The sequence below is a fragment of the Bactrocera dorsalis genome, chromosome 2 (assembly GCF_023373825.1).
Source record: "Bactrocera dorsalis isolate Fly_Bdor chromosome 2, ASM2337382v1, whole genome shotgun sequence".
NCBI lineage: Eukaryota > Metazoa > Arthropoda > Insecta > Diptera > Tephritidae > Bactrocera > Bactrocera dorsalis.
The window spans coordinates 60,122,876-60,138,561 of record NC_064304.1 but is presented as its reverse complement, the minus strand read 5'-3'; the positions used below and the strand labels follow the sequence as shown (position 1 = coordinate 60,138,561).

Genomic DNA, 15,686 nt, shown 5'->3' with positions numbered 1-15,686 from the left:
TAAAGCAGCAAAAATTCAAGCTCTTCATTCAGAGAATGAAAGCAAAATTCTTTTACCCACTGCGGTCATCGCTATTGAACATAGAGGAGAATTATTCAAATTAAGAGCATTAATAGATCAAGGTTCTCAAAGATCCTTTATATCATCTAAAGCTCAAAATCGGCTAAAATTGCCTGTCAAAAATTCAAATTTCCAAATTTCAGGAATGGGCGGAAGAATTATCCAAAATTCGAACAAAATATGCCCAATTACCATAGTATCTCGAAATAGAATAGATGCGCAAGCCATCGTTCTACCGCAACTTACAAATTTGCTTCCAAGCTGTGAAGTAAATAAAGAGCAATGGGAAAAATGCTCATGTCTCAAATTAGCAGACCCCAACTGCCATAACCCATCACAAATCGATGTGTAGTTAGGTAGTGACTTAATACCTCAAATAATTCTTGAAGGTATAGAAAAAATATCCAATAAATTGTTAGCCCAAAATACAATCTTTGGGTGGATTATAAGTGGGCAAGTCACAGAAAAAATTAATTCTTTTACAACTGAAGTTGAAAATATTTCCAACGAATATTTAAATAATGAACTCAAAAAATTCTGGGAAGTAGAAGAATTACCTCAGACTACTCAACTTTCAGAAGAAGATCAGGCATGCGAAGCCTATTACAAGTCCACAACAACAAGAAACGAACATGGTCGTTATGTTGTGCGACTACCCCTCAAACCAACTTTTCCTGAAACCATAGCTCTAGGCCACTCTAGAATATCAGCAGTCCAGCAATTTCTAAGCCTGGAAAAAAGCCTGATGAAAAAAAGTGAGCTTAAATCAGCATATGATAATGTGATGGACGAATATCTAGACCTCAATCATATGGAAGAAGCTGTACCATGTGAAAAAGTATCTAAAGGTAGATATTTATCTTTTTATCTGCCACATCACGGGGTAATAAGACCTGATAAAATTACAACAAAAGTACGAGTGGTTTTCAATGCCTCAAAGTGTACGAGCTCAGGCAAATCACTCAATGATGTACTATACACAGGGCCAACATTACAACCTGATCTCATGCTGTTAATATTAAATTGGCGCATGTTTAAATACGTTTTTAATGGGAATGTAGAGAAAATGTACAGACAAATTCTAGTGCATAAAGATGACCAAGATTTCCAGCGGATAGTCTTCCGCAAATCGGGTAATAGTCCAATCAGCGACTACAAACTTAAAACCGTAACCTTTGGCATCAATTGCGCACCCTATTTGGCAATCAGGACACTGCATGAAGTGGCAAAAACGTGTGAAACAAATTTGCCCCTAGCAACTTCTGTGTTACAAACACAAACATACGTGGATGATATTCTATCAGGTAGCCACAGTCTGTCCTTAGCGTGCGGATCACTATCTCAAGTGATCAAAGCACTAAATTCAGCGGGATTCCCCTTAAAGAAAAATACATCAAATCATCCCGAAACAATAAAAAACATAAAAAAGGAAGACTTATTAGATACAAATTTCCTTAAATTTGAAACGGCCAGTACAACAAAAACCCTAGGGATTCAATGGAATGCGATAACAGATCAATTCTCATATACAATTGAGTCAATATCTGCAATGTCCGCCATTACAAAACTCCAAATACTTTCCTCGGTGGCAAAACTTTTCGACCCCGCAGGATGGCTTTCGCCAATAATGATTCAAGCAAAAATCCTCATTCAAGAATTGTGGCAAGATGGCACTGAATGGGATGAACAGGTAAAACCTTTACGTTTAGCGAAATGGGTTCAATTTGCTAACAATTTACATACTATATCTGAAATTCGAATCCTCGATGGGCAAATTTCACCCCTCGCATTGACACAGAATTACACGGTTTCTGTGATGCCTCTGAAAAGGCTTATTGCGCAACAGTTTACGTACGCACACAGTACGATAACAAAATATCTGCACACCTCCTGGTAGCCAAAGCCAAAGTTGCACCTTTGAAGACACTCAGTCTGCCACGGCTTGAACTGAATGGTGCTCTTCTGTTAGCAAAATTAATTTCAATAGTTCAAACCCATCTCAAATTAAACGATCATAAAATGTATCTTTGGTCAGACTCAGAAATAGTTTTAGCATGGTTAGAAAAACCACCCTATTGCTGGAAGACCTATGTATCTAACCGAATATCCCAAATTCTAGACTTAGTTGGCCCAGCAAAATGGCAACATGTTGCAAGTGCGGATAACCCAGCGGATCTTGGGACAAGAGGTTGCAAGCCACTGCACCTCACCAGCACTATACTCTGGTGGAATGGTTCAACATGGCTAACAGAATCACAAGAATTCTGGCCAAAGTCTCCCGCTCGTAATATAATACCGCCGGAAAGTCGGAAAATTGAAAATTTTCATATCACTCCAGAAGAGGATGATATTCTCCACCGATTTTCGTCATTTGCTAGAGCACTAAGAGTAGTCGCTTACATGCACAAATTCACTCAAAGGCTTAAACAAAAAATGAAAGGGATACCAAATGATCCTTGCGTGCAACTAACGCATACCGATTTGCGACATGCCAAAGTTAGTCTCATTACCTACACCCAAACTCGCTATTTCAGTCGAGAGAAAGCAAAGTTGGTCGAAAGACGACCACTTGAAAAGGGAAGCTCTCTTCTCGTGTTAAATCCATTCTTGGACGCTAAGGGATTAATAAGGGCAAATGGAAGATTAGCGAACTCCAGCCTTAGTTATAACGAACGACATCCCATTATAATACCTGAGAAATCCCGTTTTACTCATTTATTCCTAATATACCTTCACCAGCTTACACTACATGGTGAGCATCGCTTGATGCAGCAAATGGTCCGACAAGAATTTTATATACCGCGACTAAAGCCACAACTTAAAAAGACGATTTTTATGTGTAAACAATGTACCTTGTACAAACATAAAATGCGTACGCAGATCATGGCAGCTTTACCACCTGAACGCTGCAATTATGCTCTACCTTTTACTATTACTGGGGTTGATTTTGCTGGACCTTTCCAGATAAAGGCCTCAATGTTAAGATCATCTACATTTAGAAAAGGGTATGTGGCTGTTTTTGTATGTTTTACGGCAAAGGCAGTACACCTCGAGCTTTGTTCAGATCTGACAACTGCGGCTTTCCTCGCAGCATTCGCACGCTTTGTCGGACGACGCGGATTTCCCTCAAAGATTATGAGCGACAATGGGAAAAATTTTGTCGGAGCTCAAAGAGCCACCGAGAAAGAGTTCATAAACTTTATGAAAGAAGTTTCCCCTGAAATAGTTAAAAAATATGCACCTCAAGGGATCAATTGGCAGTTTATACCTCCATGTTCTCCACACATGGGCGGACTTTGGGAATCAGCAGTCAAAAGCTTTAAGTCCCATTTAAAGAAAACGGCTGGTAATCATAAATTTAATTATGAGGAGTTTACTACACTACTCACTCGTATTGAAGCCGTATTAAATTCAAGACCCATATCACCACTCTCGCAAGATCCCTCCGATTTCACAGCTCTTACACCTGGACACTTCCTCAGAGGAGCTCCTCTTCTCGCCATACCTGAGACAGAAGGAGACTCACTCACTTTAATAAATCGATGGGAAATAATCAAGATTCTCCATCATGAATTCAGCCACAGATGGAAGGAGGACTATCTAAAAGATCTCCATAAGAGATATCGATGGAAAACGATCCAGAAGGAACCCAGTACAGGCGAATGCGTCATCATACAGGACGAATGCCTTCCCCCAACCAAATGGCGACTAGGTCGCATTGAAAAGGTACATCGGGGACGAGATGGTCATATAAGAGTAGTAGATGTGCGAACACAAACTGGCCTACTAACTCGACCACTAGTAAAATTGTGTTTGCTTCCAAATACCGAAGAACCGATCACCGAAAACAAGCGAACGCAAACGCATAAAATCAAACAATAATTAATTAAAAATATACCGTTTTACAATCCGTACGTATAAACCAAAACGTACCACCACGATGTAGCCTATGCCATCGTCCCCATGTCTTAAAGAAGTGTACGATCTTCAAGACGATGACGCCCGCTCAGCGCCAAAAGATCGCTAGAGCCCACGGCCACTGCATGACATGCTTGGCAGACACGCACGCTACGATGGAGTGCATGTCAGACGGGTCGTGTCAGTACTGCCACCGACCGCATCACACGTTATTCCATCGCTTCCCTCGACGCGCTGATCAGACAACGCACACCAGTCACCGGCAGAATCAACAGCGGCACAGTCAACGTGGGAATCAAGTGCAACGCCGAAGAGCCCATCGTTTTAAGCAGTCCCGAGGTGCCCGCTCGCATACCCCGCCGCATCATAGTCAACGCAACCAGCGAAAAGCGACGGGCTTCAGCGCTGTAGTGAGTACCCTGCAAAAACTACAGAGGCTTCTAGGCAATTAATTCGCCTAGGGGGGCCGGGATGTTTATGCGACTTCCTGGTATCTCGCCCCACAACACAACATCCATCCCACAACGCAACATTCATCCCGCAACACGACATTTATCATACAACACAACATTCATCATACACAACATACAGCATCACACCACGCAACCCCACGCACCAAACACCACCATACCACAACATATATCTTTTTCACCACTCAGCCGACAAAAAGGATTGGTTAGATCGGGGTGGACACTATTCGATTTCAACGCCCGTAAGGTATAGCAACGTCTCGCCGGTTTGCAAAAGGTTGATGCTTTAATTTCGTGTGTGATCCGAACTGAAAGAAAACTCTTTCTACCGTGCGTGTGGGTGTGCACTAGCAGCTGTGTAAATCCTTATATACATATATATGAAACCTATAAATATTTGAATTGTGAACAAAATATGAAATTATTACCATTTGAATTGTGAACAAAATATGAAAATTATAACCATTTGATTTGTGAACGAAAAATAAAATTATAACCATTTTGCATTGAGAACAAAAAACCAAAAATTAATTATATCAACAGAAAGAACACAAAATACTGTGAACCTATTTAAAATCTACTCAATTTATTTTGTTGAAAGTTGTGCCCGGATACGAATAAAGTATAATTTGTGGAATTTAACATTTATGTTGCCAAAGTGTAACTCTTTCATTTAAAGACGAACAAAAGGGATACATTCTCACAAGCTAAAAGCGTAAGTATTCCCCACATATAATTAGTGAAACTAAGTGCACGAACAAACTTCTTGCCAAAAGTCATAATTAAACCAATAATGCTATATGCGCTCGTTGTTTGGCGGAGGATTCTTGGAAGAACCACACTAGCTAAGTAGCTGGAGCATGTTCAAAAAGCAGACCGCATCGGCATCTTTTGGTGCACTAAGTACTACCGCAACAATGGCTATCAATGCCATTTTACACGTTGTACATATAGACTTAGCTGGTAGGTCCTTGGTGGCGAAGGCTGCTAATAGACTTAAGGAAGCTAGGCATATAAGGGGTCCCGGATAGGGACAAACTGAAATTCTCATCGGCTACAATTCCTTCCAACCTAGATCACTGCACCTTCTCCGGACGGTTTCTTCTCGGCTCATGCACCTGTAGGAGACGGACGGAGCAAGCAGTTAGAGGAAGGGTGTAGTAAGCTTCTTCACAGGCAAATTGAGGTTGAGAAAGCCTCTTGCAGATGCATTTCTTCCAACCTTGATCACTGCAATTACCCATTTCATTGGTATGAGACGGCATCAAATTACAGTTTTGTATCTTAATTTGTGTATAACGTCCGTCCGTGTGAGCTCTAGCTTGAATAAAAATAAAGATATATTGGTAAAAAGGATCATGTCTACTTATCCTTCATAAAAGGTAAGGCGGAGTTCGCAGATGAGCGTAGTCGAACCACTGGCTCACAAAATGCTATTGAAAGAAAATCTATAAAGTGTCATAACTAAGCATTAATTAAGATACATAACTGTAATTTGACAGTAACAAGAGCAGTTGTGTGATAAAACTATGCCGTGTGGATTGAAGCGTTATCCTGCTAATATGTCCAGTTATCGCCATAAATATTGCCAACATATTCAATCAACTCACTGTCCAAAAGATTTACATACATACTAGCATTCATTTGAGTGGATATATAGCATATAGGTGTCTTTCCATTGAAGCAGATTGCAGCCCATACCTTCAAGGTACCGCCTCCAAAGCCTCGCTTGTAGCAGGAGCGTCGTTCCTGATGCGAATCTCCCCAATATTTCTTGCAATGATCTGGGCCGTCCAAATTGAATTTTTTTTTCGTCACTAAACACTATATTCTGCCACTCTTCGGCCCAGAATTGGTATTTATTTGCAAACTGCAAGTGTGCTATAATATGCCTTTGCAAGAGCTTTGGTTTAGGTACCATGGAGGTGTGTTTGATAAACTTTTTTTCATGAATAATTTGAACAATTCTATTCCTTGTTATTTGCAGTCTTAACTTGGTCCGTATTTGACCGCTACTCATCGAATCCGCTACTGCTAGCCGTCGAATCATTCGTTTGCACCGATCATCAATGTTGGTTTTCCGTCCGTTGCGTCACGGTACAACGAAAGACAGCAGAATGAAACAATTTTCGTTGCATATTAACGGCAACATATCAGCCGTTTATTCTACATTCACCAAAATTCAAAAAATATCAGTGAACAAAAAATATAAACAAAATCAAAAATGCACATATAATTATTTGTATGAGGTACCTTCTAGACTACCATTGAATGATGGGCATGATGCCAGCATCTTTTAGGTAAAATCATATTTCTCAGGACCTCGGGCAACATGTGAGTTATTTCTTTTAAACTTTTTAGCATACAGGTGCATATTGATACTGCAATCCTCTGTGCCAAATTACAGTCCTATATCTTATTTTAGTACTTATTTATGGCACTTTATAGATTTTCCTTTGATGGCGTTTTGTGGGCGTAGACCATCTAAGAACTCCATCTTACTTTTTTACTTTCATCAAAATTTCTTCATTTTTACTCAAGTTACAGCTTGCAAGGTCGGCCAGACAGACGGGCGAAAGGGTAAATAGTAGAGCTCCCACTCCCGGGCTCCCGAAATCCCGGGATCCCGGACTTAAAACTCCTCCCGGGATTTAAAATTAATTTCCCGGGATATTCGGGATTTTTGTCCTTTTTTTTAAACACTGTTAATTATTATTTTTTCATAAACAAAGTTGTATTTACAATAGATGAACATTGCCAAAAAACAATTAGTAAGAATTTAGTACTTTACAACACTGTTTGATCAAAGTTACAGCATTGGTTTGATCAGCTGTTAATTGGCAAGCTGTAGCATGTGCCAAGCATACGATCAGCTGCATTTTACAAACTTACACTCGTGCTTATTGTAGAAATTGTCAAAAAGTACAATACTAATGATGTTGAGAATCGCGAAATCGATTTAAAAATAATCGAAAATGAAAAGAAAAAAACGTTGAAGGAAAGGTTGCAAGAAACTGTCAAAGAATCTCGCGTTTTAAAAAGAGATGTCTCATTATCAGTAGAGGAAGCGATACCAAAGGAAATAAATTTACTTCTTGGGGGTGGCGGGCTTGGCAGCAATCTGGAGGTTGCTTGTAATTTTTTAAAGACAATACCACCAACTAGTGTCGAAAGCGAGCATTGTTTTTCAGTGTCTGGCCGCATTTGCACTAAAATCAGATCTAGTTTAAACGATGAAACAATGGATGCGATTGTATTTTTAAGATACTATTCAAAATTAGTTCCTACAGAAATCGATCTGTGATTTTTATTATTTGTTTTTTGACAAAATAATATATATATAATACCAAATATATATTTTTTTCAATTTGAATTATATAAATTTTTCAATTTATAAGAAATAATAATTATTATTAAATAATATTTTTTTTATTATAAAGAACCCAAGAACATGGGCGTACTTAATTGAATCTATGTAACTGATTGGAATTAAAAAATTAATTTAATTTTTTTAAATTTATAAGCAATAATTAGCAATTTTTATTTTCTCCCGTTTTCCCGGGAATCCCGGGAAATGAAATTTCGATATCCCGAAATCCCGGGAATTCGAAAACACTCCGGGAGTGGGAGCTCTAGTAAATAGACAGTTACCTGGATTTAAACTTCTCTTGTCATTTTGATCATGTACATGTATATATAACTTTATCTATTTCTCGGTTAATTTTAGGTTATACAAGGTGGTTCCCAAAGTAAACAGGAATTTTTGAATCTAGCGCCCCCTTGTGCTATCTTTATCGATCTGCTAGGACATAAATGACGATCAACATGTGGGCCAATGAAAATCCGTGATCACCGGAAATTCCATCGAAACTGTGCGTGAATTCATCAAAAAGCAGCCGAAATCATCATTGAAATTCATGAAAATGGAACTGAACATCTCAAAAATATCGATTTATTGCATTTTGACTGAACATTTGGGCTTTGGGCACAAATTGACTGACGACCAAAAATTGCTCAGAATTTAACATTCGAAGTACATCATTATTTGACAAAAAATCACATTTTAACTATTAACCACTCCCCGTTTTCACCTGATATGGCACCGTGCGACTTCTCCCTTTTCGGAAAAATGCATTTGCCCATGAAAAGAAAGCGTTATGGAAACGTAGAGGCCCTTCAAAATGATTCCACCAGCATACTGGCTTATACCGGCCAACGAGCTAAAACACTCGTTCGACATGCTTTTGGACCGTGCAAAAAGCTGTATTGAAGCAGAAGGAGACTATTTTGAATAAAATAGATAGATTTTGCCGAAAAAAAACATTTGTTATGTTTTGTTTCTAAAGGAAAGCACCTTGTACGTTCAACCATTAAGTGAAAACTATTTTTCTCTGTAGCAAAAGCATATAAAAAACGTAAGCGGTACAGTGTCCGTCACGAAAGTTACAACAGTCGTAGCAATAAGTCTAAAACCTAATAACCTAATTTTCGCAATACCAAGTGATCACTATTAGAAGGAACATAATTACGGGTCCCGCTCACTCACTGCTGAACACTAATGCGGTAATGACCTCGATTTGACATACAGCGATAAGCGACTCACACATGTTATATAACCAGAGTTAGATAACCTAAGGGCAGGGTGGTTTTTTTTACTACTGAAGAGGTTTCATTACGACATAGCCGAAACGCTAGGCTTCAAGCCTGACTCTCGTACAAGGGAAGGAGCTTAAACATAAACAAGCAAGGAAAAGCTCAGTGTAACCGAACATTTTATTACCTCGCAATGTGATAAAAGCAATTCGTTCCGCCATTTTTATTATTCCTGAATTATTATAATTATATTTTTTATTTACCGTATTGGGAGTTTCCCTTCACTTTTTCTCTCATAAATTTTTGATGTCATAACGTCTCGAGCAAATCCAAAATCTGCAACTTTACAAGTGTGTTCATCAGTAATCAGAATATTCCTTGCGGCCAAATCTCTATGAATTATCTAAATAAAGAAAATACTAAATATTAATGAATTAATATAATATATATAATATGTACATATGTATATATACAAACTCGCGTGTAACCGAACATTTCATACCTTAAATGGCGAAGAAATAATTTTAGGTGTTCGTAAAACTTCACTGTATGGTAAACAAGTTTGGGAGTAACCGAATCTCTCTTAGTCTCGTATTGACCCCACTTTATTAATTTTTGGCGTCAGAACATCATATTACCACCATTATTTCTGCTTATTACTCACAATAACTGGTATTAATTAAATTATAATAAATATGTTACAACCGTACTATATTACTTTATTGTGAATTTTGAAATGAAAAATATTTTTAAAATTGATTTTGTTTTATCCATCTATTTCATCTTTCTTTTCTTTAAAGTGTTATTATTTTTATTGATCAGTTATTAGTTTTTACTATATAGTACCTTTTACAATTACAGGTGTCTACTTTGCTGAGTCTTTACATAAAGACGTCCTTGCTAAAGTCCCTCACTCATAATGGAAGGCTATGTGGCTTTCTTTGTTGGTTTTAAGATAAAAGTACATAGAGCTTTTTACGAATCTTACAAAGAAGTAATTTCTCGCTTTTTTAGACGACGAATACTAATGAGCGATAACGGCAAAACCTTTATTGGGGCCCTAAGAGCCACTAACAAACAGTTTGTATATTTTATTATGGACGGTTTATAGTAATCAGCTGTGAAAAGTTGTTAATCCCACTTCAAAAAAGTAGATGAAAACTAAAAATTTAACTATGGACCAGAACATCAAAGGAGTACATATTGTAGCGATCTAATCGATGGGAAAGAATTAAAATTCTCTATCATGATTTCAGCTTCGGATGGAAGGACGAGTATATAAAGACCTTCATAAAAGGCTCAGATGGCACCGTTCAGAAAAGGAGTCAAAGCTTGGAGATTGTGTCATCATCAATGATAATTGTCTCCCCCCACCGAATGTATATACATACGTGTAGGTGATACCCATACTACACACATAAATCTGAATGCAACGCATCTATTATCATAACAACCTCTTCATACAGATCAATATGGATATGGATATTCCGATAGTACCCACGAAAACATAGAAATAAACCATTAAGGTGTTGCGCCCAAAGGCAACTCTAACGCCGCGAACCCCAGCGGCAACCGACACAGTAACCGCTCCTCGTAGCGGCACCCGACCACTATCACACTCGTTACCACGAGCAACTGAAACTCAGTGCGGCCGATGTCTCCTCTGCCGCCGCTGAACAAAACAGCACGGATTCGGCCTATTTACGTTTGTAGGTAGCCCCGACGAAATACCGTGTGCAGTTGCATTGCATTTTTTGTTGTTCTTTTTGCAGTACCGTGTACAGATTACCAGCTCCTACAGTTAACTCATTACAATTATTTTATGTTGTTCGAGATTTTTAATTTTTTTACTAGGGGACCCGTCCACGTTTCACTGTGGCTGATACATAGATAATACTAATACTACCATCTATATGATTTCTATTAGTTGAATTATAACTATTAGTTAATGAGATGCTATATTTTGTGAAGCAACTTGTGTTATTTAGCAAAGAAATGGATCATAGCACATTTCGTGTGTTAATAAAGCATTGCTTTTTGGGGGAAAATACTGTTGAATTTTGGCTTAGGGAAATCCACCGTTGAAAAGATATTTGCTAAACTGGAAACAGGCGAAATGAGCAAAGTAGGTGCCAAGTTCATAATCCAAACAACGAATAACTGATCCTGAGAAGTGTTTAAGTGCTCTCTAATCGGAATAAAGCCGAAATTCTTCGTCGGTGATAAAAACATAGATCCATCATTTCCCACTGGAGTCCAATCGACAGTCATTCTAGTGGACTGAACATAATGTACCGGTTCTCTGGCGTGGAAAAAAGAAAAAGTCGGCTGGAAAAGTGACATCAGTCTTTTGGGATGCACGTGGTGTAATACATACTCAAGACTAATTACTGAGCCAGTTTTAATCTATTTCACTGCGTATTTGGTTGCAGTTAATTTCTTCTATTCCAAATACTTAGCAATTGTATTATTTTTGAGAAGACTATACGCATATATTCAAATGATTCCTACAAACATGAATTTTGAACAAATGCTTATTATTTGAAATATATTTTTGAATTTATGAGTTGTATTAAATTTTGACACAAAGAGATAAAAGGTATCCTATGTCCTTACCCTGGTTCTAAGCAACCCCTCCACCAATTTTTAGCCAAATCGATTAAACCGTTCTTAAGTTATAAATGGTGTAACTAACAACAACTTTCTTTTATATACATATGTATATACATTAGACATATAACAAATTTTGACGAAAAATTTGGCATATCACCACGTGGTGGCAAATATTGAACAAATAATGTTTTTTTTTGTTTTTTTTTTCAGCAGTTCTGATAAAAAAGTAATTTCGTTTTGCGCGGAAACTTTTTTGCAATTTCGCAAAAAAAATAATGGGGTTCATACTTTTTTATTCTCTATTCGACTATGGTATGCCGTTTTTCGAATTTGAAAAAAATGTAAAAAGTTATATGCCTAATATACATAGATTTAATTTTATTAATATATTGCAACTAGTTCAGACAGAAGAATGAACAAACAATTTGAATAAGATTTAAATGTATAGCTATTACAAAATTACAAAACTACTCTGAGAGTATTACAAATTAACAAAATTTTTTTTGCAGATTATTAATGGTGAATATTTTCCGCGTTGTGTCACAAACTTTTCAGTTTTTTTAGCGTGTAGAGCACATGACAAATTTCAATTGTATAACAAAAAATTATGTAAAATATTATTTTTTAAACAAATGGATGGTGAAAAAATATCTATAATAGAGTACAAACATTTTTCTTTGACTTCACAAAATTTTCATCGAAATATCCCCAGTAGTTTATGAGAAAATAATTTTACAATTTTATCGTGCTCTAAATTTCAATCTTCAATAACTTTAATAAAAAAAAAGAATTTTGACGAAATATTTATATCAAGTGGTATGCGTCTGGCCCCCTTCCTAATGAACTGCTAATTTTCAAAATCCTTGACCACTTGACGTGATTTGACCCATTTGTTGTTGAGTATGATTTAAACGCTAATTTAATTAATTAATTTAAACGCTTGATGTGTTTAAGTAGTCTTGTTGGTCTAGAAGTTAAAATGGCTACTTCTTCGTTACAATCCTGAAGCAATCTTGCACTATGTACTGCCGCAGTTTTTAATATTTCTGCGTTAACCGCGTTTACGCCTAGATCACACTCTATATCAGCATATTCACAATACATATCAAGGTTAAAATGTGATTTTTGGTCAAATAATCGGTCACAAGCGTCGATCGATGAGACGGCGCATTATCGTGCAACAAACGCCAACTTTCATCTTCGCACACGTCGAATACGGCGCACCAAACGCTTCAAAACTCCAAGGTAGAATACTACATTAACCTTTCTTTGTGGAAAATACCATAAACTTTAATGGTGGCTCTTTGTTCGAAGCTCATTTTCGCACCAATAACATAAACATACTGACACTTAAAACGCAATAACATCACTTCCAATCGATGAAATGTCATGAAATTCTCACTGGACAATCGATAAAGATAGCAGATTCTAACCCACCAGTCGACATATAGATGGCGGCACCAGGGGGCGCTAGATTGAAAAAGTTTGCTGTTTACTTTGGAACGCTCCTTGTAAGTAACTCATTTTCGATAGATAAGAGTGATTTGTTACCAATTAACCAATTAATATTTTTCAGTCGCATCTCTAGCTCCTTTCTTTTGTTTTTCATGTCAACTTTTCACCGTAGCTTAGAGTCAATTGTCATTCCTAACTTTTTAGCGGAGTTAAAGTATGGTATTCGTGCACCTTCTATAAAAATTGGTTCTGCTGTATCTTGATGTACGTGAAAACAATGTGTACAGGCTTAGCGCCTTGAATTTTTTTTTTCTGTAATTTCTTTGCCCATTGTAGAATTTTATTTACAGCATTGTGGAGATTAGTTGTGGCAGCTATCGTTATTTGGAGCAGCAGATGGCTGAAAGTTTTTGTCATGTTTCAAACAATAGTACACGATGATACAGAATTGTCAAACTTAGAAAAAATTCAGCATCTTTGTTAATGCTTAAAAAGAGCTGCAATCACCGGAAATGCGTAACGAAAACTGCACAATTGCAATGAAATCAATTGGTCAAAAACTCAATAATCGAGGTTTGGTATTTCATTCGGATTGCAGAGAGTGAGCACTGACAGGTGGAAATCAGGAGAGTTGCTGTAGCTGGTGGAAAAATTAGTATTGTATGTTCGAGCCTTGTATTCGTTGGGTACGTTCGAACAAATAGGCTGCACAGGCTTGGATAGAATTGGAGAATGGCTAGCCAACTGGCGTATAAATGTAAATAAACAAACGTATAATACATTTTAGTTTAAACCAGCAATATGCCCGACAGTAAAAATTAACAATATTTTAGTATCTCTGGCGATCGAAGTAACTTATCTTGGTATTCCTTAGATAGAAGGCATGGTGCAAAGAGTGAATGTTTCTTCTTAAGCATTTCTAGAAAACTGTCGTCTTTGTCACCATTTTTATACTTATTTGGACTTATGCATTCTACCCAAGAGACATCCCTTGACAGAACCTATTATTGCACATTTTCACCATCAGAATCTACATGCCGGACTTCAAGCATTACTTGCTGCAATGCTATAGCAATGTTGGCCCTTGGGAGGAAAAAACGTGGTGGAGTCATATAGTAAACAATTGCGTGCAATATTTAAGATTATGCCCCAAGATTTCCGAGCAAATTATGAGAAACTTACCAAAAGACCGGGTCCGTGCAAGCCCGCTTTTTCTAATCATCGGAGTTGACTATTGCGGACCGTTCTACTACCGTTCTGAAATCAGAAGTAGACCATCAATGAAATGTTCCTATGTATCTTCAAATGTTTTTCTATGAAGGCGGTTCTTATGGAAGTCGTTAAGGATCTATCAACTATTATACTTTCTAGTAGCGTTGCGTCGTTTTTATTGTACTCGTGGAAAACCAATGATCATTTGGTGCGATAATGCAAGAAACTTTGTTGGAGCAAAAAATTAATTGGCAGAATTACACCAACAATTTGTGAAACAGCAACATGTTGAACCTGTTTACCGGCAATGTTTTGTGGGATGTCCATAATAATACTTGATTTATTAAAATATAAAAAACCTGATACAATATGATTAGAGATAAAAATGGTAGAACGTGTTTGCAATCGTGATGATGAGCGAAGTTGGAAAAATGATGGTGGTTCGCGAGTTTGCGCGTTGCGATATCTATCAGAGTTGCATATGTGGTTGTCACAGTTTTATAAAAGGGATTGACTGGAAGTTTATTCCACCTCGGTCTCGTCACTAGGTCGGCCTTTGGAAGGCCTCAATTAAAATAGCGGAATTCTATTTCTAGCGAATTGTTGGTACTACAGTACCCACTTTTGATGAACATAGAACTCATAGTATGTTAAATCTCAGCAGCCATTAACTCTCGATCACTTAACCAATTACAGGACTATTTCTTTTAGGTGCACCACTTACATCTATACCGGAACCAAACCGTTCAACAATATATTCTGAAATTCTTTCGCGACGATACACAGTGTTGATTTTTTTCAACAATAACACCGGTCAACACGATTTTTGGGTCTGACATCTACATATTAAATTTTAGTTTCTCCTATGACAAAAATAAGGGGAAAAAATTTTTATCCAGTTAAAGTTTGCTTTCGTAGAAATTAGAGCAATTTTTCGATATTTAAGCAGAAATGACTGATTTTTATATTTTTTCTACAATTTCACAATAGATTATAATTAGAAAACTTTTTTTTAGATACAAGAGTCGTTTTTATTCAAGATGTGTGAAAAACAATCACATATAAATGTAAAATAACAAGAAATTACTGTCTAAAAGTGAATATTTTTTGTATTTCTTTTATGCTCATATAAGCTCTCTCGTATTAAACCCCAAATATAATCTCCCATCATATTCTTGTTGTACTGCCCTTGATATCGACGTTCAAAGTCCATCACACCTTGGTGAAAACGTTCTCCTTGCTCCTCGGAGTAGGCCCCCATGTTGTCTTTAAATTCTTCCAGATGAGAATGTAGAATATGAAGTTTATGAGACATGCTGCAGCCCATAATTTTGAAGTTTTTAAGCATTTTTTCAACCAATTCTA

General features: G+C 37.2%; 2 protein-coding genes across 6 annotated transcripts in view; one reads left to right on the top strand and one right to left on the bottom strand.

The window, feature by feature from the left end:
- LOC105234087 (tyrosine kinase receptor Cad96Ca) overlaps positions 1-15,686 on the bottom strand; it is a 252,333-nt gene that overhangs the window by 44,247 nt on the left and 192,400 nt on the right. For all 5 annotated transcript variants that reach the window (XM_049449959.1, XM_049449957.1, XM_049449956.1 and 2 more), the window contains exon 9: positions 9,305-9,444. In XM_049449959.1, the coding sequence (XP_049305916.1) occupies positions 9,305-9,444 (140 nt within the window). The remainder of the gene's footprint in view (positions 1-9,304; positions 9,445-15,686) is intronic.
- LOC125776665 (uncharacterized) overlaps positions 1-15,686 on the top strand; it is a 263,872-nt gene that overhangs the window by 57,853 nt on the left and 190,333 nt on the right. The window lies entirely within an intron of this gene.